The following is a 26,038-nucleotide window of genomic DNA, read 5'->3' as shown; positions in this document are numbered from 1 at the left end:
AAATTTGGATCTATGCAAACTAAAGTGATACACCTGGAAACCTAAGCTACTAGAGAATACTAAAGAATTTTTGGACTTCTCCCAGATTATGAAGAAAGGATCTGACAAAAATATTTCATCTATCTACTGCCTGCAATGATTTGTTTTCTTCCTTTTTCCTTACTCTTGTTGGGGCTTCTTCCTCTGATATCTATGAGGCTTCTCCTCTTTCCAAAAGGGAAATCACATCTAGTTTGGAAACAAAAATCGCTGGGGATAAAAATCCATCTAAGATCTAAATTCTCTTAATGAAAAAAGAGCAGTTAAGAAAACATGTTGTAGGGTCTGGAATTCCCCCACCTGGGTAACTCCGTACCTTCCCTATCCTTGTGCACTGGGATGTTCTTGGCTTCCCAATTAGAGGAGCTATTTTGGTGCCAAAGAAAGAGGCCAAGGGCTTCTATTATGTTTAAATGCAAAGTTTAATATTGGTTTTAATAACCATAATGGATTACTTACAATAGGAGCCAATATGGAGTGGTTGCCATATGAAACACTCTTAAAAATGCATCAATCCACTGAAAATACCCCAGGAAAGCCCAGTGGTCCTTGTAGAAATAAAATAAAGGGAAGTGGAACCATAGAGTATATCACTACTGATTGACAGATATTTTGAGTTTCTGCTTAATAATGAACTCATTTTTGAGCTTGAGTGTTAAGTCAATGTTATTAGCAAAATGCCGAAACACAAGTCTGTGTATTGATCATGTGTGGGTCTCTGTGTCTCTGTGTCTATGCTATGACTTTTATCAGTCACAGTATCTAAGTTATGACTCAGGGTCTAAATTATGATTTTAACAGGTCACCATATCCAGGCTTCAACCTTTCACAGAGTTTAAGTTCATCGATTTCACTTCTTACTATGTTTTATGATGTTTTACCCAAATGGGAAAGGGCAGCTAAGTGGTGCAGTGGATAGAGCACCAGTGCAGGAGTCAGGAGGGACTGAGTTCAAATCTCACCTCAGACACTTGACACTCAACAGCTGTATGACCTTGGGCAAGTCATTTAACCCCAATTGCCTCATCCTGAGTCATCTCTAGTCATCCTGATGAATATCTGGTCACTGGATCCAGATGGCTCTGGAGGAGAAGTGAGGCTGGTGACCTGCACAGCCCTCTCTCACTCAAAACAAAGTCAAGTTCAAGTCATGTCATTATTTCTCTGATGATATAGTCTTCTTCAGCAATGAAGGATGAACACACCCAAATGGGACCCCACACATGGAGAACATGGTATGAAAGACAACTGAGATATACTCCACTTCAGTAGTGTCAAAGTCTAATAGAATAGAAATGGCATCACTAAACCATATATAAGGATCATGGACCACTTAATGATGTAGAAACCACATGTTATTGTTATCTATATCCTATTGTATTTTCATTTATTTTGTTACATACATTCCCATTATATTTTAATCTGTGTCACCTCATGCTGCAAGCCACATGTTTGGCACCTCTGCTCTATTGAATTTCAAGGAGAATGCATCACGAATATAATTTAGAATCATAAAGAAAAATCAGGTAATTTCACCCCAGTTCATGCTCGGTTATATCTTTGGGTATCCAAGTCAGTCAGTAAGCATTTTATAAACATATACTGTACAGGCACCACACTAGACATAGGAAATACAAATACAAGGAAAGAAATAATCTCGACTCTCAAAGAGCTTACACTTTAATGGGGACAAAAATAGGTCCATATATAAGTGTATGTAGAATAAGTATACAGCAAATATAATTAAATACAAACTAGTTTGAGAGACAGCAGCAGTCAGAGGGATCAGTAGAGTTCATGCAGAAGGTGTAGCTTAGGTTGTATCCTGAATGAAGAAAGGGATTCTATGAGGTGGAGATAAAGAGGGAGAACATTCTAGGCATAGAAGGGGCATGGGGACAGAAAGTAGAGTGCTGAGTGAGGAGCAAAGAGATGGCCACATGGACTAGATCACAAAGTATTGAGGACACAGAGGAGGGCAGAGGAGGGAAAAGGATACCTTCAGACATAGAGTGTGACTAAATATGACATAATTCATACTGGATGGAAACTCTTGATGATGTAATAAACATGGGAAAATCTTTTGAGAGAGGAAACCTCATTAGCCATCAGATAATGTACAGTGTTATGTCCAATGAGGCTAGAAAAATTGGCTGGGGCTAGATTGTGAAAGGTTTTAAAATTTATTTTTTTTATCCTAGAGGCAAGACAGCTTGAGGCAACAACTGCTTGAGTTGACTAAGTAAGAGAGTGATGTAAGATTTACATTAAGACAAACCACTTTGGCAGCAATGTGGATAATGAACCATAGTGAGAAGAGACTGGATGCAGGAAGATTAATTAAGACACAATGGCAATAATTTAAGCTAAAGGTGATGATGACCTAAACTAAGGTTGTAGCTGTGAATAGAAAGGAAAGAAGAGGTCAGATTCAAGAGATGTTGTGGAGGTAGAAAAGAGAAAGATGAATCTTCCTGATACCAGGCACGGTGATCCACTTGGCCACTGGGCTGCCCTGTCTGGCACTGTATGAAGTACTTAAATGCTAGTTGACTCACTTAATTGACAGCTATCATGTCCCCCAAACCTATTCTTCTCCAGACTAAGCATTCTAAATTCTTTCAAATGATCCTTGTACTGAATTATCTCCAATCTTCTCAGTAGCCTGGTTATCCTCTTCTGGAAGATCTCCAAATTGATAATGCCTTTCCCAAAATGTGATACCCAAAGCTGACCAGAATGTTCCAGATATTGTCACTTGATGACAGATTGCACCAGGACTAACACTACTCACATTCTGGTTGTGGTGCCTTTCAGTTCAGCTTTCAATTAGCTGTTTTCTATGACACTGATAATTGGCTGGGTCTGTAATCAACTTAAATCTTCAAAATCTTTCCAATTTCATCCGTTGTATCACCACTCTTGCCCGACCTACTACTTGCACATTAGACTCTTCAAATCTAAATGAACTTAAAGATCATGTCAGTGTCCATTCCTCATGTATAACCTGTATAACATGTATAACTTTAACTCTGCCTTGGGTCTAGTCAATGTACTGGGTACTCTCTTCAGATCTCTTGATCTAAATATTTCTTGATACTACATGGATATCCATGGAACACACAGGCTGTCAACTGTTATCCCTTGCAATCATTGTCTAACAGGTTAACACTTTTCTGGTTATACATTCATTGTGTTCTTTTTCCTGGGCAGTTACTAATTTAAAATGTGTCATAATCTGGTCACATCCACCATATGTCTCTTCATTCCCATTTGGGTAGTCTCAAACTCAATTCTACGGAGACACTTAAATTCCATGAAAGTATGGTCCTTCACAATTTAAACTTAAGTTATCACAATTGAAAAATTGCAAATCATGTTTGACATTTGCAAAACAGACACCAATCTCATCCCCAATAAAATTCAAACCCTCTGATCATAGGTGTGTTTGTCCTACATCCTAGATATATGTCCCATATTTCTATATTACATATGTGTATGTATACATATATGTTTTATATGTATATGTATGCACACACACACAAAAATCCTTAATATCTTAGTGACAGTGGGCAAATCACTTCTCCTCTTGGACCCCTACTTTTCCCTTCTATAAAGGGCTTGGCTCTCTCAAACTCATCAGCATTAAATTTTATGACCTGGTGATATATGTACCTAGAAAAAAAATAAAAACAACAGAAACCCAAGCTAGCAACTTGTTAGAAAGTTGTTTTAGGGAGAGGGAGATCACATCAATGTACTTGTCCATGTGGACCTCTCCTTTGCAGATATCCTTGAAAATGTCTATAACAGAAATATGGACATAGGTAATCTACCCTTTCTCCCATTAGATTATATTGTAAGTGGATTTTTCAAGGACACTATGAGAATGATATGATGCAGAATCCATAACTTGCCAGAAGCTCATGCCAAAGTCAAATAGTGTGAAAATTGTTTTGGCAAAATCAATAAAAGGAAGTAATGCAGTAAGGAGAGACCTTTCCAAAGTAGTAGTAGGTATTTATTAGCAGTGAGAACTGAAAGCACTGGCAAATAAGATGGCCACTGAGTTGGAGAATAAGACAGAAGACTAGCACTGTGGTGGACCTGGTGCAACAAGCTGTCAGGGACTTCTTTTAAGTAAGAAACATAATCTCTCAAATAAGAAAACAATCAGTTTTTCTTCATGGCACATACATTTACCTACCCAATCTTCAAGATATTAATGAACCAAGGGGGAAATATTGGTACTTATTTATATAAATTACACCTAGTAGCATTATTCATAATAGCAAAAAGGTAGAAAAAACTCATTTTACACTATGGAAAAGGAGTTTGCAGAGTAGGTTTTAAGAAAGTGATGTAATAGGGATTAATTAAAATAAGAATAAAGACAATAGTAATAACCCACATTATATAGAGATTGCTATGTGCCAGTTACTGTGCTAAGTACTTTACAAAGATCACTAGCATTAGGCCTGAAGTCAGGAAGACCTGAGTTCAAATCTTTCTCAGACCCAAGGGTTCCTGGGCAAATCACTTAACCAATCTCTGCCTCAGTTTCCTTAACTCTAAAGTGGGATTAATAATAACACTTAGCTCCTAGGATTGTTCAAATGAGATATTTTTAAAGTGCTAGCATAGTGCCTGGCACACAGTAGGTCTTTAATAAATAGTGATCTTCTTTCCTTTCTTTCATTCATACACTCCCTGTAATCTTATTTTGTGCAAATCTTGCATACATTTTTCCAAAATTCCTTCATAGAAGATTTGTTAAAAACACTGAAGACCAGCTTCCAGTTGTTTTAATATTCCAGGGATGCTAGAGAAAAATGTGGGCTATGTTTCTGGTAGCTTCACTGTTGCTACATGGCCAATGATCCTCTTTTTTCTGGCATAAAACAACCTTTAAAAATTATGAAAAAGAAATCTCTTGCACCACTTACTCTAGAGGGGACAGCGATGATTTGGTTGGATCCACATTAGAATTTAAACCTTGAAAATATCTTGTGATTTAGGACTGGGGTGGCATTAAAAGTAGAGCCTAACAGGGCAGAGGCTGAGGAAATGTCACAGAAACTGGCATGGTAGTTTGAACATCGGTCAGAAAAACGTTTTTTTTCTCTCCCCAAGATAAAGGCAATAGATGGGGAAGAATACCTGAAAAAGTAAAGACTGTTTTAGAAGGTAGCTGATCAAAGACTGTATCATCCCTTCTGTACACGCCCTCGGCTAGCTTCAAGTGGAGCCTGTTTCTAAGTCTCTTCCATTACTAGTTATAAATTATATTTTGCAGAACTAATTTTGCTTCTTTTAAACTTCTGTGGTCAAGCCAGGCATTTGTATTTCCTTGTGTCCTTTGGTTATAGGTTTGAGAACATAGGGATGAATCTGGTAGCCCCAAGGAAGATGCAACCTTTCTTAGCACAGAGGGATCCCAAACCCAGTCACTTGTTAGTGTTTCTCTTTCTAACTGGATGCATAGTCTTGAACCATTATGGGAAGGATCAATATGAACTTGGACTTTCATCAGGCTATGAGGTTAACCTACTGTTTTTCTGTCTAGGTCAGGTACCTGACTCACTAAACACCAGGAAGCCCTTTGAAGCTATGATGATGCTTTATGATACAAGTGAAAATTTCATTCTGGAATCACCTTTATTTGATTTTTGTTTGTTTTCTTTGGTATAGCTTAGTAGTGTTGCTTAAGAATTTGCTACAAACTCTCTAAGTCACTATTGATTACAGAAATGCAAATCAAAACAACTCTGAGGTACCATATCACACATATCAGATTGGCTAACATGACAAAAGATGATAAATGTTAGAGAAGATGTGGGACAGTTGGAACACTAATTCATTGCTGGTGGAGCTGTGAGCTGATTCAACCATTCTGGAGAGCAATTTGGAACTATGCTCAAAGAGCGACAAAAATGTGCATACCCTTCGACCCAGCAATATCGCTCCTAGGACTGGATCCCAAAGAGACCATAAAAATGGGAAAAGGTCCCACATGTACAAAAATATTTACAGCAGCTCTCTTTGAGGTGACCAAGAGGTGGAAATCAAGGGGATGCCCATCAATTGGGGAATGGCTGAATAAGTTGTGGCATATGAATGTAAAGGAATACTATTGGGATATAAGAAATGATGAAGAGGAGGACTTTAGAGAGACCTGGAAGGACTTATATGAATAGATGCTGAGTGAAGGGAGCAGAACCAGGAGAACACTGTACAAAGTAATAGCCACAGTGTGCGAGGACTGTTTCTGATAAACTTATCACTTCACAGCAATGCAAGGATCTAAAATATTCCCAAAGGACTCTTGAGGCAAAATGCCATCCACATCCAGAGAAAAAACTATGGAATCAGAACACAGAACGAAGTGGACTATTTTATCTTGTGTTATGTGATGTTGTGGTTTGGTTTTTCTCATGGTTTCTTCCATTCATTTTAATTCTTCCATGCAACATGACTAAGGTGAAAATGTGTTTAATAAGAATGTATGTGTAGAACCCATATAATATTGCATGCCATCTCAAGGAAGGAGGGGAAGAAAATTTAAAACTTATGGAGGTGATTATTGAAAACAGAAAAAATACATTAACTTAATAAAAAAAAACAAAAAAGAATTTGCTACAGTGTTACCATGATTTAATATAAATCTCAAAGAAAACTTAATATTCATTTCTTAATACCAATAGTGTCTAATTTTGAGGAGAATTATTATATGTCAAATATTATGAATGTTATGTAATTTAGGTGGGTTTAAATTAATATTTATTTTTTTCCAATTACATACCAAAACAATTTTCAACAGTCATTTTTTTAAAATTTGAGTTCCAAATGGTCTTGTTCCTTTCCAGCCATCCTTCATCCCTAAGAAGGCAGGTAATGAGATATAGACCCTACATGTTAAGGCATGCAAAACATATTTCCATATTAGCCATATTGCAAAAGAAAACACAAATAAAAACAAGAATCCAGAAAAAGAAAGTTGAAAAACATGCTTCAGTCTGCATTCAGACTCCATCAGTTCTTTCTCTGAAGGACAGCATAAGTCCTTCAGAATTATCTTGGATCGTATTTCTGATTGACTAAATAATTCCCAGTGGATCGTTCTCACGATATTGTTGTTACTGCATGCAATGTTCTTCTAATCCTGCTCACTTTACTTAGGACAAATTCATACAAGTCTTCCCAGATTTTTCCTACAGCCATCCTCCTTGTCATTTCTTATAACACAGGAGTATTCCATCACAATCATATACCATGACTTACTCAGCTATTCCTCATTTGATGTGCATCTGTTCAATTTCCAATTCTTTGCCAACACAAAAAGAAGGAGGATATATATTTTTGTACACATAGGTCCTTTCTGTTTTCTTTCCCCTCTTGAAGATAAAGATGAAGTGGAAGCATTGCTGGGTCAAAGAGGATAAATAGTTTTATAGCCTTTTGGATATACTTCCAAATTATTTTCCAGAATGGTTGGATCAATGAACTCACATTAGTGTCCCAGTTTTTCCACATTCCTTCCAACATTTGTCATTTCTCTTTTCTGTTACATTAGCCAATTTGATAAGTATGAGGTAGCACATTAGAGTTGTTTTAATTTGCATTTTTCTAATCAATAGTGATTCAGAGCATTTTTATTTGATTATAGATAGCTTTGATTTCTTCTGAAAACTGCCTTTCACCATTTGTCAATTAGGGAATGACTGTAAGTCCTTGTAGATTTGACTCAATTCTCTATATATTTGAGAAACTAGGCTTTTATCAGAGAAAACTACCATAACTCCCCACTCCACCCCCCTGCCCAATTTTCTATTTTTCTTCTAATCTTGGCTTCTTTGGATTTGTTTGTGCAAAAACTTATAAAATTAAATTTCATGAAATCAAAATTATCCATGTCACATCTTGTAATGCCCTCTGCCTCTTATTTGGTCAGAAATTCTTTAATTACTCATAGATCTGACAGGAAAGACAAGTCATGCTCCTCCAATTTGCTTATGATATCTCTTTTTAAGTCTAAATTATGTACCCATTTTGACTTTATTCTGATATATGGGGTGAGGTGTTATTGAATCCTTAGTTTCTATCAAACTGTTTTCGGTTTGTCGCAGAAATTTTTGTCAGTGAGTTTTTGTCCCAAATGCTTGTGTTTACAACAAAGAAATCTGTCATAGTAACCAAGAAGTTTGTACACTTTATCAGGCTTTTCACAAACATGCTCCCTAAGCAAAATCCCTATTCTCACTCACAGCCAGCTGTCTGCTTTTTTCTGTCCGTCCCAGCTCTGACTCACTTCCTGCTCCACCCCTTCATGCCCACCCATTCAGCAAACTTCTCCCACCATAGGCTTCTTGTGACTCAGACTTCCATGTGACCCAGGTAGGGCACATGGGACTATTAATGAATGGGAAAAATCTTCCCATTTAAATTACTATGACAATCCCCTTTGGAATTTTCTTGGCAAAGATATTGGAGTGGTTTGCCATTTTATCCTCCACCACATTTTACAGATGAGGAACTGAGGCAAACAGCCTTAAGTGACTTGCCCAAGTTTACACAGTTAGTAAGTTTCTGAGATTTGAACTCAGGAAAATAAGTCTTCCTGACTTCAAGTCCATTGCTCTATCCACTGTACCACTTAACTTCCCCAAACCTTCATGAATCATTATCGAGTGGTAACCCCATAATTATGCAGAGAGTTTGGGGCTAACCCATACCTTCTGCATACCTATGCCCACTCCCATCTAAGACTTGATATTTGGATATCCTGGATCAGGAAAGAGAGAGGAAAATGTGTTTCATCATTAATTCTCAGTGATTCAGATCTTTGTAATTACTCTCTGCTTGACTGCCTTTTTAATTCTGTTACTAGTTACAGTATTAGAACATTGTGTAGACAATGTCTTATTTATGATTTCTTAACTCTACATTACTTCAGTGAGGTCTTCCCACATTTCTCTGAATTCATCATATTATTTTGTTTCTTAGAGTACCATAATATTTTGTTATATTCATCTGCTACAATTTATTGAGGTATTTACTATTCGGGGTACCTATTGTTTTTCCACACAAAAGAAAGCAGAAAACTCCAGGGTGGGGAGTTGGGAGGTGCTGCTTGATGGACAAACCCAGAGGAGTATAGCTAGGAGGGAAGTGAAGAGATGGGTAGCTTGGCTTCCCTCTTTAAATAGCTCATCACTCCACTCTCCAATCAGAGGGGAAAAGGGTACTGATGAGGGGTGAGTGCATCCCTGATAAGTTAGGATACCATAACACTTCCATAAAGGTGAATTCAATGCCCCTCTTAGGTCATCCTAAGACTACACCAGCTTTCTTGGCTGCCATACCACACTGCTGACTCATCTTGAGTTTATAATCCATTAAAACCCCCAGACTTTTTCAGATCCACTGTTCCCTAGCCTCCTCCAATATTTAGAAAGTTGATTTTTGTACCCACAAGTAAGATTTCACATTTATTACTGTAAATTTCATGATACATGATTCATCCCAATGCTCCATCCTGTCACAATCCTTCTAGAGCTTGATTCTTTAATTCTAAGTGTCAGCTCAGTTTTATGTCACTTGAATATCTGATAAGCATACTATCACATATGTCTTTTTCCATGTCACTGATAAACATGTTAAATAGTACAAGGTCAAATAGAGATCACTGGAGACTGCCTATGACAAGGACATTGGACTATGAACATCTCTTTTAGTTTGGCCATCTGGTCAGTTCTGAATCCAACAGATTGTGTTATTTATCTAATCTATGCCTATTTTTCTTTTCCACAAGAATCTTATCAAAAGGTTGGCTAAAATTTAGCTAACTACATCCATAGTCTGACCAGATACTTCAAATACTTGTTGAATAATCCTGTCAAACAAGGACTTGAAATTAGTCTGACATGGCTCCTTCATCATGAACTTCTTGGTGCCTGGCTTTTTTAAAATCACCATTTCACTTTCTATATGTTTATCAGTCATCTCTTTAACAAGCATTTTAGAATTTGCCCAGGAATTGAAGTCAAGCTGTGTCAGAAAGTTTACAGACACTATTCTATTTCCTTTTCTGAAATTTCAGATCTGTGTCATTCTCCAACTCTGGAGGATCTTCCTCATTTTCCATGTTTTTTTCTCTTTTCACCAACACAGACTCAGCCATCACATCTTTTTTCTTTATTATTTTTAACTTTTAAGTAGCAGGGTTTTTTTTTTTTTAATTGTCCCTTCCACTAGCCTTTCTTCTTCTGAGAAGAATATTCCTTAATGCACAGTTATATATCCTTGCTAAACAAATTCCCTCATTAGTCATGTCCAAAAAGTTTGTCTCTTTCTGTATTTCATGTACCTCTTTGTCAGAAGGTGAACAGTTTATTTTATTTTGGATTTATTTATCATTGTGTTGATCAGTATTCCAGTATGTCTGGTCACAGAAGTTTTTCCCTATAATGTTGTTGTAGAGGTTGGTCTTCCTAGTCTTCTCACTTGATTCTCCATAAGTTCATAGAGGTCTTATGGCATCTTATGGAATAATATTGCATTACATTCGTATGCCACAACTTGTTTCATCATTCCCCAGTAGCACATTGTTTAGTTTCCTGTTTTTGGCTACAACAGAAAGAGTTGCTTTAAATAGTATTGTACATAAAACTCCTTTTCCTCTTCCATTTCTTTGGTGTAGAAGTCTCATAATTGCTATTGGCCCCACGTTGGTGGGCGCCAAGTCTCCTCCTTTTCACCTGGGAGTTTCAAAGCCTTATCTCTGAGGTGTCTTTTCTCTTTCTTCAGTAGGTTTCTCAATTTATCAGTTAGCTCTTTAACACTGTCCTGCAAATTCTGCACCATCTGTCTGTTCTTCCATCTCTCTTCTAAGTTTAGATATACAGGTGCTGGCTGCCTTTCTGGGCTATTGTTCCTTGTACTACTCTCTAACTCTGATGGGGCTGTCTGTGAGGATGTGATGAATGTTCTCATTTGCACTGCCTTGCCACCATCTTCTATAAACACATTCTTCAGCATGTTATATAGAAAGAATGTGTAATGACCCTGACTCAACTTTTGTGAGCTTTGCCCCATTTCAATCTTACTCACGGTTATACCTCGTCTCACTCGAGCTGAATGTGCATGTCTTCTCCTGTGTCCGCTTCTCGGATCCGCTTTCTGGAGGACTCAGTGAGGCGGACAGGCTACCATTTCCTGTCGCGCTCAGGTATCGGCCTTTGATCCTGTCTTGATAGCTCCTGTACACTGTCTAGGCTTCTGGAGAGCCTGACTCACCTGGGGTATACTGAGGGACCTAATTCCCTCAGCTGAGATTCCTGAGGGATCTGATTTCTCTTGGCTGAGTTTCTTAAGGGACCTAATTTCCCTTGGCTGAGCTTCCTGCTCCTTCCACCTGCTTGTGGCCCCACGTTGGGCACCAAGTTGCTGTTGTGATGGCATAGCTTACCGAGAGGAGCAAGTCTTATGCCTGACCAGCAGGCTGCTTGTCCTCCTGTGGAGCGCGCGAGTAAAAGAATGAGGCGGGAGACCGGGCCATGAAGCAACTCCGATTTATTCAAGCAAGCACTCTGATTATATAGTCTTTGCCAGCTAGCCCAGTGAACCATGGTAACACACATAAACAAACCCGAAACTATAGAAATGAACACAAGCTGGAACGATAGTGACAAAAACAAACCAGGGGTGGGGCCGTCCCTTCCAGCGCCATCTTGTTCACCCTTCCCTGCTCTGGACTCAGTTTACCTGATGTCCATCAGTGTGGCATCCCAGATGGTGTGGCGGTCAGCGCCCCTTACAACTCCCCCTTTTTGTTTTAGACCCAATGACCTTCACGGGTTTGTACATCTCTCAGCTTGAACTGATTTTCAGTAAGCATCTTCATTGTATCTTTTACAGTTCGTAGGGCATATTTGAGACATGCTGGTATAAGACATATAACAATCAAGATAACAATACCTCCTGACAACAATGGACCTAGCCAATCAAACAATGAGGTGGAATGACCAAAAAGTTGCATCATGTCTGAAACAAAATTTTCAGGTATTAACTTTTTTGTCCCTTGAGTATTTATATCCAATGCCAATTTTTCCAGCAGTTTCACTTCACTTGAAACATTGGCAAGTGTTAAACCATGTAACTGAGCTCTTATTTCTTCCCAATTAAATTCAGTATCATTGTACAATTTGTTCATCATGCAAAAATGACGATGTCTGTAATCACATCTTAAAGCCAATTGTGTTTCTATGGCCTGTTCATCCCCAATTGCTATTACATCATTTCTTAACATTAGAATGGCCTGGTAGAATTCGTGATCCATTTTCAGTTGTTCCCTGAATACCACTGATACATTATTTGTACAAACACCAAGGATAGTCCTTCACCAATCCTGTAAAGTTGAAATGTCTACTAATGTCCAAAGGTCCAATACTGGTCCTTGGCCTGGCTCACTGTTAGAAGTAGTAAGATGCAGCTGACTAATTTCATGGCTCAGGCATTGTAGTTTCTTCTTCTTTCTCTGGCAGACTCCCTGTGATTTCTTCCTGGTGCTGTACGACCCGTAGTCTTTTCGCTGGTACCCAGATCTCCTTGCGTCCTGTAAAGATACAAGCATAACCCTTGCCCCAAGTTAGTATGGTATGTGTTCTAGCAGTCAGTCTGAGCTGACCATGTATTTCATGGCAGATGTAAGACCGTACTCATTGAATTTTAAAAATTGATTGTGTAAAGTGCCAATTTTAATTGATCATGTCCCGTGGACCTGGGTCCCGAAGCTCCCCCTTTTTGTTTTTGGACATATTGTTTTATGGTGTGGTTCTCACGTTCTACTATGGCTTGTCCTGTGGGGTTTTAGGGGATCCCAGTCACATGAGAGATTCCAAATTCTGAGAGAACTTTTTGGAAGGCCAAAGCAGTGTATGCTGGGCCACTATCAGTCTTTAATAGTTGTGGGACACCATGGGCGGTAAAACATTGAAGCATATGACTACACATGTCCTTAACTGCCTCTCCAGTGCATAGAGTAGCCATGATGAAACCAGAGAAATTGTCTATAGACACATGGACATATTTAAGCCTCCCAAATGAAGCTATGTGAGTCACATCCATTTGCCAGATATCATTAGGATGTGATCCCTTAGGATTGTACACTCTGCATGGCATCGGTGGCTGGAAAGGAATGCATGCTGTGCATGATTTTACAATCTTTTGGGGCTCTTTCTTAGTAAGTTTATATAAATGTCTTAATGATTTTGCTGATATATGCAACTTATTGTGAGCCTGCTGAGCTTCCTCAGTAGTTTCTAGGTATACACCTCCTGACACTACTCGATCCACAACCTCATTTCCTTCTGCTAGAGGCCCTGGTAGATTGGAGTGTGATCTTATATGTAAAATGTGGAATGGGAACATACGTCCTCTTATGGTGTCTTGGACTTCTGCTAGCAACTGTCCAATTTCTAATTGAGTTGATATGCAGGCAGTCTCTAGGTCTGGTATAAGTGTGGCTACATATCTACTGTCAGTAATGACACTGATAGGCTCATCAATTTCTAAAGCCTTCCAGACTGCAAATAGTTTGTTCTTTTGGGTGGATGAGAACGGAGTATCATATACCTGCAACCATTTATCTTGATATACATATGTGGCTGTTCTATTTAATTTTGTGGCATCAGTAAATACATTCTTTCCTATGACTGGAGTGTCGTGGTGTTTCTCAGCCCATGTCCATGGTGTTTCCTGGAATATGCTTAGAGCCTTATTTATGTTCCCTGTTTTGAAGTTTTTATTAATAATGACTTGCCATTCTGGGTATTCTGTACAGCATTTCTCTACTTGTTCTTTAGTGTATCTACAGTAGATGGCATCAGGATCTCTTCCTATCAGTTTCCTCACTCTCTGAATTGCCTTGTAAACCACTTGTGCAACTAGTACACAGTAAGGGACACAAGACCTGTTGTGCACTCTCTTCAAGTGTATCCACTCTAATACCCCTTCCTCTTGGTGAAGGCATCCTGTGGGAAGTTCCACAGTGCAAAGGATAGAGATATACATACTTTCTGTTGGTACATATCTCCTGGTGCTAGCCTCTATGATTTTTGTCTGGATTTTGGGGATGAACTCCAACGTTTGAGGAATCCATTCTCTTGGTGAATTTAAGTCAGGATCTCCTTTCAGCATGTCATACAATGGGTGTAATTCACCTGTAGGTATTCCTAATTGTGGTCTGATCCACTGAAGCTCTCGTATCACCTTTTGCATATGATTGAGAGTCTTGATTTTAGACACATCTATTACAGGTGATTTAATATGGATTTGATGTTCTAATATGGTGTGTCCTAAGTAATGTATAGGCAGGTCTTTCTGTGTCTTATCAGATGCTATTCTTAAGCCCTGTTTGAGGAATTCTCTCTCTATCATTTGTAATGTCATTTCTAAGATTTCAATGTTATCATGAGCTCCTAAGATATCATCCATATAATGGAGTATCAACACCTGGGGAAATCTCTTCCTGACTGGGTGTAACGTCTTGTCTACATACCACTGACAAATTGTGGGACTGTTTTTCATTCCTTGGGGTAGTACCTTCCATTGGTAATGATGGTATGGCTCCTGTAGATTGACACTGGGTACAGAGAATGCAAACCTTTCCTTATCCTCAGTATGAACAGGAATACTGTAAAAACAATCCTTGATGTCAATCACCCAAAGTTTATAACTGCTGGGAATTACATTGGGTGATGGCAAACCTGGCTGCAAAGCACCCACTGGCTGCATGATGTCATTGATCTTTCTCAAATCAGTATTTTTTCTTCCCCATAGTATTATGGGAAGCCCTTCCAATACATGTGGCCAAAATTTTCCTGATCTGTCCTCAGAAGTCCACCATAGTGGTCTGGCCACCTCCCTGGCCCATTGTGAGCCTCCTATGCCATATACACTGTTTTCCCCTCCTATAGGCCATTGAGATTCCCATTGTGAAAAAGGGAATACTCTTCTGTCTGCACCGGTGTCAACAAGGCCTGTTTTAGGTATTCCTTCTATATATATATAGAAAGCATAGATTGGTCAAAGGGTATATACACTTTGTTAGTGTTTTTGGCATGATAGAAAAATAAATGTCCAGAGCAGGAGTAGAGACCATGTGGCCTCACCCCAGGTCCAGACTAATTCACAGTTCCACCAACAGCATATTAGAGTGTCTGTTTTGTCATAGTCTCTCCAACAGTTGTCATTCTTCTCTTTCATCATTTTTGCCAGCCTGAAGAATGTGAAATGAAACTTCAGGTTGTTTTAATTTGTATTTCTCTAATTATTATTGATTTATGACATTTTTCTTATGATTATTGATAGTTTGAATTTCTTCCTTTAAAAACTGCCTATTTCAAGAAACATGAAAACAAAATCAATAGACTGGAAAAATAGAAGAAGATGCAAAATATCTCATTGGAAAAACAACTGACTTGAAAAATATATCAAGGAGAGAAAATTTAAGAATTACTGAACTAATTTCCAGGATCCAATGTGAGAAAGTGCCTGAACCTTTCCATTTTCCCTTCAAAACAACTATAAAGTAGCATTCCAAGATGAATTCTGGAATGGGAAAACAAGAAAAAGTACATGGTGAAACAATTTTCTAGCCCATGACACCTGAGAGGTTGGCAGGAAAGGGCTGTTTCACTTGGGTAAAAGGGGAACCAGTACAGGACAGAAAGTATACTGGCAAGCCAGTAGCTGGCACTGCCTCAATAACCTAGCAGGAAACCCTGAACTCCAGTAGGGCACATGTCAAATGCCTCAGTGTAGCAGTGGGTGAAAGGACAGGTGCCAGTGCTGGAATGTCCCCACACATGCTTCAGCACAGTACCAGATGAGTTGCGAGGTGGCTGTAGCATGATGTAGCACCAGCAACTGCATCCCCTTACTCTTATACACACCATGGTATAGCAGAGAGCAGCAACTCCTGAAGTGTCTCAGCATGAGGGTCCTCTGTGGACCTCAGGGAGGCACTGACTCAGCACCAGGCAAACAGCCAGGGCCTACAGCCCTCGACACAAGAAGCTTGGGGAAGTGCCCTTTCTACCCTAGGAGCAGAGCTCAGACCTTAAAGAAAAAGGCTAGAAAGAAGAGCAAAAAGGAAAAAGAAGCTGACGATCACGTTATTCTGGTGACAGGAAAGATCAAGACACAAACCTGGAAAAGGACAACAGTGTCAAAACATCTACATGCAAAGCCCCAAATAAAAATATTTAAATTCAAATGCAAAAGAACTCCTGGAAGAGCTCAAAAAGTAGTTTAAATGCCAAATAATAAAATAGAAGAAGAAATGGGAAAAGAAAAAATAATGTAAGAGAATCATGAAAAAATTCAATAGTTTGATAAAAGAAGCACAAAAATGAAAAAAAAAACATGCAAAAATTTTCCAAAAACTAGAATTGGCCAAATGGGAAAGGAAGTTAAAAAAGCTAACTGAAAAAAGTTGTCTTAAAAAGTAGAATTGAGGGAGTGGAAAGACGCACATACACATAGCTCCGAACCTACAACCCATAGAATGGCTACAGGGAAGTAACTCACGGCGAATTTTGCACCCAGAGGCCACAGAAAATTGGAGCGAGGGAGATTTCTGTTCCAGAGAGACCTGCAAACCTCTCGCAAAAGGTCCTTCGAGCCGCGGACTGGGCGCCGGGACTGGGAGCTGAGTACAGCCCTGCCACGGCCGTGGCACCGAGAGGAAAAGATCAGAGCGGGCTTCAGGGACGGGATCTCCAGCGGCCACGCGGGTCCCTCCACCCACAGGTGACGGGGGTCGGTGAGAAGGTCTCTTTGGTGGGTCAAGAAGGGAGTGGGGTGCCCCCATACTCAGGCCCCCTCAGAAGGCAACAGTGGAGGTGGGAGCATACCGGGGCTCCCCAAGCAGGCAGGAGCCCGGATCCATTGTTGAAGGTCTCTGCATAAACCCCCTGAGGGAACTGAGCCCGTGAGGTGGCCCTGCCCCGACCCGGGCAGCTGAACTTGATCTCACACTGAATAGCAGTGTGCCCCTGCTGAAGCCCCGAGGCTGGGAGCAGCATTTGATTCTCAGACCCCAAGCGCTGGCTGGGAGGATCTGGAGGCGAGGTGGGTGTGAGGAGAATATTCAGAGTTCAAGTCACTGGCTGGGAAAATGCCCAGAAAAGGGAAAAAAACCAAGACTATTGAGGGTTACTTTCCTGGTGAGCAGGTTTCTCCTCCCCTCCCTTCTGATGAGGAAGATCGGTGCTGACCATCAGGGGAAGACACGGAAGTCAATGGGATCTGCTCTGGGAAAACCTCTTAAAGAGCCCAAACAATTTTCAAAATTATGATAGAGAGGTGGAGGAAAAACTGGGAAGAGTAATAAAAGACTTGCAAGCAAAGTTTGAACAACAAATCAGCACCCTGCTAAAGGTGACCCAAAAAAATGCTGAAGAAAATAACACCCTGAAAAATAGGCTAACTCAATTGGCAAAGGAGGTTCAAGAAGCCAATGAGGAGAAGAATGCTTTCAAAAGCAGAATTAGCCAAATGGAAAAGGAGATTCAAAAGCTCACTGAAGAAAATAATTCTTTCAAAATTAGAATGCAACAGATGGAGGCTAATGACTTTATGAGAAACCAAGAAATCACAAAACAAAACCAAAAGAATGAAAAAATGGAAGATAATGTGAAATATCTCATTGGAAAAACAACTGACCTGGAGAATAGATCCAGGAGAGACAATTTAAAAATTATGGGACTACCTGAAAGCCAGGATCAAAAAAAGAGCCTAGACATCATCTTTCATGAAATTATCACGGAAAGCTGCCCTGAGATTCTAGAACCAGAGGGCAAAATAAATATTCAAGGAATCCACAGAACACCACCTGAAAGAGAAACTCCTAGGAACATTGTGGCCAAATTCCAGAGTTCCCAGATCAAGGAGAAAAATATTGCAAGCAGCTAGAAAGAAACAATTCAAGTATTGTGGAAATACAATCAGGATAACACAAGATCTAGCAGCTTCAACATTAAGGGATCGAAGGGAGTGGAATAGGATATTCCAGAAGTCAAAGGAACTAGGACTAAAACCAAGAATCACCTACCCAGCAAAACTGAACATAATACTTCAGGGGAAAAATTGGTCTTTCAATGAAATAGAGGACTTTCAAGCATTCTTGTTGAAAAGACCAGAGCTGAAAAGAAAATTTGACTTTCAAACACAAGAATGAAGAGAAGCATGAAAAAGTAAATAGCAAAGAGAAGTCATAAGGGACTTTGCAAAAGTTGAGCTGTTTACATTCCTACATGGAAAGACAATATTTGTAACTCTTGAAACTATTCAGCATCTGGGTACAGGGTGGGATAACACACACACACATGCATATGCACACGCACACACACATAGAGACAGAGTGCACAGAGTGAACTGAAGAGGAGGGGATCATATCTTAAAAAAAAAATGAAATCAAGCAGTGAGAGAGAAATATATTGGGAGGAGAAAGGGAGAAATGGAATGGGGCAAATTATTTCTCATAAAAGAGGCAAGCAAAAGACTTTTTAGTGAAGGGAAAAAGAGGGGAGGTGAGAGAAAAACATGAAGTTTACTCTCATCACATTCCACTAAAGGAAGGAATAAAATGCACAGTCATTTTGGTATGAAAACCTATCTTACAATACAGGAAAGTGGGGGATAAGGGGATAAGCAGGGTGGGGGGAATGATGGAAGGGAGGGCATGGGGAGGAGGGAGCAATTTGAGGTCAACACTCATGGGGAGGGACAGGATCAAAAGAGAGAACAGAAGTAATGGGGGACAGGATAGGGTGGAGGGAAATATAATTAGTTCTTACGCAACACTACTATTATGGAAGTCATTTGCAAAACTACACAGATCTGGCCTATATTGAATTGCTTGCCTTCCAAAGGGAAGGGGTGGGGAGGGAGGGAGTGCAGATTGGCAGACAGGGGCAATTAGAACGCTCGGTGTTTGGGGGTGGGGGGAGGGGAAAAAAGGGGAGAAAATGTGGAACCCAAAATTTTGTGAAAATGAATGTTAAAAGTTAAATAAATTAATAACAAAAAAAAAAAGTAGAATTGAACAAGTGGGACCTTTCTACTTCTACCCTGATCTATAAATACTCTGATCAAGAGGTACCTCTCTTATTCTCACTTCCCTTAACTCTGTGATGCATATTCACTCTGTTAAGTTGGAAATCCTCTCTCCAGGCTAGCCTTCATTCTCAGTCCTTCCTACCCTAGTACTGCCCCCACTCATTGTCTGTTCACCTTTGTCCTCCACTTTCTGCATCACCTTCTGAAATCTATTGGTACCAAATTCCCTTTTGTCTCAGATATCTTCCATTTTGTGTCACTCGCAGGAACCTGGATTTCTTTCTACAGGACTGCATCCCTTAACAGTCTCTCCAATGCTGGATGATCCTTCTTGCAAACGCTGTAACACCCAGAGTCACCACTTTTCAGACCTTTACTCTGAAACCTCTCCTCTTTGAAGGTTCACACTGTCTATCACACTGTCTGGATTCTTTTTCTTTGGTAACTGAAACTCTAAGTTTTTCACCCTTCTTTCTTAAGGAGTTCAGTACCTGGCTCACAGTCTTCTCCACTATACCCATTTGAGCCCCCTGGCCTTCTAGTTTATCACCACCCTTAGTTGTCTTAATGCCCAGTCTGCTCTACCTTAGCCAGTCACAGGAATGGTCAAAACTCAGACCTCAAGACTGCCCAGAATTCACTTCTGATCATAATTTCCTGTCCTATCACTTATTACTCTTAAATCTATTTTTTTTGCCCTCACAATAACCTGCAGTCCTATGTGGTAAAGGAGAAAGACTGCTGGATGTCAAGTCTAAAGATCTGAGTTGAAATTCCTGCCTTGTTCTCCACTACCTCTTTGACCATGGACAAGTCAGTTTTGTGTTTAGGAAAATAGCTTCAGCATAATCAGTAACCTTATAGGAGAGTAATGCATAGAATATCTTGTGTTACCTTGAAAGAAAAGTCAATTTTACTTAGGTTTCTTATTTAAATTGCAATTAATACCGTATAGTGCATGTCCTGAAGTGAAAACATATTTTTCTGTAGACAACTCATCTGATATTCAGTGCTCTCTGTATACAACTTGGAATCACTTACTTGGTATGTTTACACATCCCAGGACCTATTGTAAAATTGGAGTATAACTACATCTTTTAAAGAAATTCATTTATGTTATAGAAGTGAGCTACTTAGAAAGAGTGTTGTTGTCTAAGTTTTACATGTAAAGCTTAAATTCTTATCAGTATCTACTGTTTTTTGAGGTTGGAATTAGAATGAATTAGTTCTACATAGCTAAATTGTAGTTCTATGTAATTAAGTGGAAAATTTCTAAATGAAAATGTTTTTTGAGAAAGCAACAGGATCAAGCAGTTATGTCTGTAACTTAAAAGACTTGCAGAGAATTAAAAGGTCTTTAGAGTTCTGCCTTCCATAGTACTTTAAAATATTTAGCTTTTGATTTTTTTAGTTGGTATTTGAATTTCTTAGATATATCAATGTAGCACTGTTATATCACAGAAAGTAAAATGATATTGGAATCAATGCCAAATAATTTTCAATATTACTCTATTTTCCCCTAAGTATATGTAAAAACTATTTTTTAACATTTTTTAAATTTTGAGTTCTAAATGTTTTCCTTCTTTCTGTCCCTCCGTTATTCCCTATCTGAGATGGTGTGCAATCTAATATACATGTACCATCATGTAAAACATATATCTGAAAAAAAGAAAGTGAAAAAATAATATGCTTTAGTCTGCATTCAGTCACCATCAATTCTTTCTCTGGAGGCAGATAGCATTTTTCATCATGTATCCTTTGGCATTGTCTTGGATCAATGTATGGCTGAGAATAGCTATGTCATTTACAGTTGTTCTTTGTACGATATTTCTGTTACTGTGTAAAATATTCTCCTGGTTCTGCTCACTTCACCCTGCATCAGTTCACATAAGTCTTTCCAGATTTTTTTTAATTATCCTGCTCTTCATTTCTTATAGCACAATAATATTCTATTAAAACATATATCATAACATTTTCAGTCATTCCCCAGTTGAGGGGTATCCCCTCAATGTTCAATTCTTTGCCACCATAAAAGGAGATAACAGTGAAGTCCCTTATATAAAAAAATCCTTTTTCCTTTTTCTTTAATCTCATTGGAATCCAGATCTAGTAGTGATAGCCACAGATCGAAGGGAATGCACAATTTAATAGCACTTGGCACAGTTCCAAATTGCTCTCAAGAATGATTGGATCAGTTCCTAACTCCACCAATGGTGCATTACTGTCCCAATTTTCCCCATGTCCCCCCCAACATCCCCTCCTTTTCTGTCATATTATAGGTGAGGTTGTACCTCATAAAATTTTAAACTTTATATATCTCTAATAAATAGTGATTTAGAACATTTTGTATGACTATAGATAGCTTTGATTTCTTAATATGAAAATTGCTTATTCATATAGTTTGACAATTTTTCAATTGGAGAATGATTTATATTATTAACATTTGACTCAGTTCTCTACATATTTGAGAACTCACACCTTAATCAGAGACATTTCATGTAAAGATTTTTTCCTAGTTTTCTTTTGTTTGTGCAAAACTTGTTAAATTTCATATAATCAAAATTATCTAAAGTGCCACTATATACATATATTAGTTTGAAAGCCTCTAGAGCAGTTTATATCAAGGTAAAAATCATCACACAAATAAGCACAATCAAACTTAATGTGTTTTTTAGTGGAGAACTTAGTAGCAATCAGTCTTTATATATTGCAAACAAACTGGAATTCTTAGTTTTAAAATTGGTTAATGTGCAATCAGAAGTTAATGTGCACAGCTAAGATTCTGATGCTTATATCAAGAGGCATACCTTTGTTATGTATGAATCTCATTGTGCCAATCAAATCTTCTTTACCTCACTTCTTCTGGGATGATCAATGACAAGTATAAATCAATGTTGGTGAAATATAAGAAATCATACAATAAAGCAAGATTCTCTAGAGAGGTTATAACTGCTAGCACAATGACAGAAGTTGGATCTGTACGATGGAGCATTGCATAGAGCTGTAACTGAATTTTACACATTATACAAAGAAGCAGTTAATGTTGCCCCATAATTTTTTTGCTATGGCATGAAGGCATTTCTTGATTACTCTGGGTAGCCAGGTCAAGAGAGAAGTCAACCTTTTGAAGAAGCAACATTGTTGACCCAAAACAATGAATGATGTGTATAATAAATGTACAAATGTATGCAGTAATTCTGAAAGAAAGTTTTACTACCTCGTGCTCTGTTTTTGAAGAATCTAACTAAACACTAGCAAACTCTTGGAGGGGCAGGTAGTAGTGAATAGAATGCTGGGATTGGCATTAGGAGGATCTGAGTTCAAATCCAGCCTCAGTCACTTACTAGTTTTGTTACCCTAGGCAAGTCACTTAATGCTTGTTTGTCTCAGGTTTCTCAAGTGTAAAATGGGGACCAAGGAGAAGGAAATGGAACACTACTTTATTATCTGTGTCAAGTAAGCCCCTTGAAAAATGGGTCATAAAGAGTTAGACATGTGTAAATGATGTAACAACAACAATTCCTGTAGTTTATATAAATTGATGGATTGTTTCATTTTTTTATCTCTTCAAGAAACAGTAAAACCTTGAATTATCTCCTAGATGTGACCGACAATTTCACTCTTTCTACAAAGTGAGAAATCAAAAAGTTACTACAATTGCTAAGATGTTGTGGGAAAAATATCTCAAGTTTATGACTTGACAGTCAGAATTCACTCTGATCAAAATAGAGACTTTGAAAGCGATTTAGTCAATGAGATGTTGACTTCAGTAGGTATCAAGAAATCCAGAACGAACATTCATGCTCAAGGAGACCTACAGTCTGAGCATTTCAACCCTAACTTACTAGAAATGTGAAAAACTTTAAAATTTGAGCAAAAGTCAGCATATACCAATTTTAAAGCATGCATTCACTGCTATATGCCATGATGCCATAAGGCTTACACCTTACTTGTTAATGTTTGGATGAGAAACATCCTTGCCTATTGACTTGTGCTTTAGAGTTGAAGATAATGAAGAAGATTGTGGTCATCATATGCAAAAAGTTTTATTTAAGGGATAGGCTGAAAGAACCTTATTGACTAGCCTCGGCCCCAGTTTAGAAAACTGCTGATGGAAATAACCGTTCAATGCCTAGATTTGGTGTCATCTGTGTACAGGCAATAGAGTCCTGAGGAAAAAAAGACTTGGTAATACATGGAACACACAAAATAGCAAACTGCTGGAAAGCTACATCCCAACAAGCTGTGGTGACACTAGACTAGTTGCCAGTTTCAGAGAAGGGACAGGTACTTACAAAGACAACATACTGGCAACAACACCTACTGTCTACTGGGTCAGCTACTGCAATTTGCTAAGAAGTCATCAAACAGTTGTGATGGACAATCAGCTTAATGGATTCCAGTCAGATAAATGGATTCTAAAAGGATTCATAGAAACAGAGCACTGAGCAGCATAAAGTAAAGTAGAGAAGGGAGAGGGGAAGAATAGCTACTTTGAACCAAGACAATGTGAATGGAGTAAGATGGACTGTAAAACTGCTGCCAGGAGCTGATCTGATGGGAAGAAACCACTCCTGCCCCTCTCTTGGTTCAAAATGGATTATTGGTGGGGGCAAAACAAGTCTTTATATTACAGAAAGAATGATAGAGCTAGACAATAACTCAAAGAATTATGGCCCTTTTGAAAATAAAATTATGTATTATTACTCCACTCCCAGCCCCCACATAATCAGAGAATCCAACAAAGTATAATACTGTTTCAGGAGAATATCACTTGAGATAAGCAGGATGAATCCCAGAGACAAACCAGTTTTACATGATGCCCCAAATGTAGGGATGAAAGAGAATGCATCCAGCGGGTTCTTTGATAGCCAGCCTGACCCATCTACAAGCTCAAAGTTACTGTCATGTGATATTAATAAGCAAGTATCTGAAATGTAGAAAGTAAGTGTAAGAGTATCAGAACAGACCGGAATCAGACTTAGAGATGATGCACCGCAAAAAACAGGACAAGTCATCACTTACCTAGTCCAACAAGACTGTTTAGAATGAGAAATACTGTATACATTATGAGTTGCATTACATGCAACTACTTTTTGTTCTCTATTATATAGCATTGTTTTCTGTTATTGAAATAGGGATTTTACTGCCTATAAGTGTTGCTATAAATGCTGTTTAGCATTTATCATATGCTATTGGTATTTCTGTAATCTATATCATTGCTGTATTTGCATACGAAAGATTTCTATATCTGTGTTAATAATAACAGTTAGCAATTATACAGTGCATCAGTGCTTGCAAAAGGCTTCATATATCTCTTTTGGTCCTCATAACAATGCAGTGAAGTAAGTGCTTTTATTATATGTCTGGGTGCCACTGGCTGTGTAATTATGTAAGTGTCTATAGTCATGAGTGATGAAAATTTTAACTTAATGTGGATAAAATATGTTGATTACATAAGATATTTGAGATATCAAGTATATCACATTTGCACAACACAGGCTATCCTGATTTTTTTCTGAGATGATATTCAGGAACTGCAGAGTTTTCACTGGACAAAGATATAACAGAGCACTTTCTTATTCAGACATTATTTATTTACAGATTTATTGGCAGGGAAAAAAGGCGGTCTCTCAGAGAAAAAGTACCTGGAAAAACACAGTTTTGAAACTACCTGAGAAAGTTGGTCCTCAGAAGAAAAGGAATCACTGAAGACAAAGATGAATGAAATGTCTTGTGTCCTAGTAACTCATTTGCATAAGACAATTCTGTGAACTTCCAAACTTATAGGTAAGATACCATGGTAAGAAGAATTTTGGGGAAATATGGGGCAATTGTACACTGCCTATCTGTAGCATGTCTAACAAAGAAGTGAAGTTTATTGTTTTTCCCTTAAGGATAGAGATGACTCACTTCAAACAAGGAGACTGCTTTGAGGCATGAGTCAGTTGAAGGTTTAAATCAGTGAACAAAGAAGCTGAAGCCCAGTGCACAGCTGAGCCACTGAAGCAGAGGACAGAGTAGCATGAAGGAGAGTGGAGAAGGGAGAAGTGTAGAGTAGCTGCTTCGAGCTAAGTCTAGCCAAGACTAGCTGAGTGGAATAAGACAGGTAGTGATGCTGCTGCTGGGAGCTGATCTGATTAGAGGAAACCTCCTCCCTTCAGAAAGGCTCATTGGAGCAAAGAAGAACTTTATGACTTGAATAGCAGTCTAGGAAAAAGAATGACTTGGTTGCCTTGTCCTTTGCTGCTACCTAAAGTTTGAAAGGTCAAATGCCTCAGGCTTGTCATCCTTGCTCTTTATGGCTACCTATTCCTGGACTGGACCCAATGAGCTGACCTGAATAGCTCTCCATATTCTAGACTTGTTTAAATTGTTTTGATAAGAAAACTAATGCTTCCTCAGTCAAGGGAATAGTCTTAACTCCCCAGTCTTGCAGTCTCTGCTTTCAGTAAAATAACTTCACACTACTCCAATGCTCATGAGTAGCCACAATGTGGCTTTTCCCTGAAGGAGAGTGGAGGGATCCAGAAGAGTCACCTCATCCAACATGTGGTGCATTATATATTTTGTTCTTGCAGTACAGCAAGCACTGCAGTCCAGAGTAGTGAATTACTCTAGGTATAAGGGTTTCCCTACTCATGTGCCTCATTGCTAGGCATCTGTAAGTTAGTACCTACCCTTCTACAGAATCTGTATGCATCGCTGAAAGAATGTGACCCAGGATTATGAAGGGACTTATAATTACTCTTATTTTTGTCTTATTGTTTAACAAATGTTTCATGGTTAGGTATAAAAGTATTAATTGATTTTTTTTAAATGGAAAGGACATCAATAGAGCTACAGTTCTAAGCAGTCGGTGTATAGCATCCTATAA

The 26,038-nt window shown here is 38.7% G+C and overlaps 1 protein-coding gene across 3 annotated transcripts in view; it reads left to right on the top strand.

Moving 5' to 3' along the window:
• Positions 1–26,038, top strand: part of LOC140504868 (NACHT, LRR and PYD domains-containing protein 12-like) — a 138,919-nt gene that overhangs the window by 105,822 nt on the left and 7,059 nt on the right. For 2 of the 3 annotated variants that reach the window (XR_011967258.1, XR_011967257.1), the window contains one exon: positions 24,766–24,951. Coding sequence is in view for 1 of the 3 variants with exons in the window: in XM_072610233.1 (XP_072466334.1) it covers positions 5,606–5,730 (125 nt within the window). In the remaining 2 variants the exon portion in view is untranslated. Of the gene's footprint in view, positions 1–5,605; positions 6,676–24,765; positions 24,952–26,038 lie in introns of those variants that run through there. The other variant, XM_072610233.1, reaches the window with a different exon arrangement.

The sequence above is a fragment of the Notamacropus eugenii genome, chromosome 5 (genome assembly GCF_028372415.1).
Source record: "Notamacropus eugenii isolate mMacEug1 chromosome 5, mMacEug1.pri_v2, whole genome shotgun sequence".
Classification (NCBI taxonomy): Eukaryota; Metazoa; Chordata; class Mammalia; order Diprotodontia; family Macropodidae; genus Notamacropus; species Notamacropus eugenii.
This window is presented reverse-complemented; position numbering and strand designations above follow the sequence as displayed.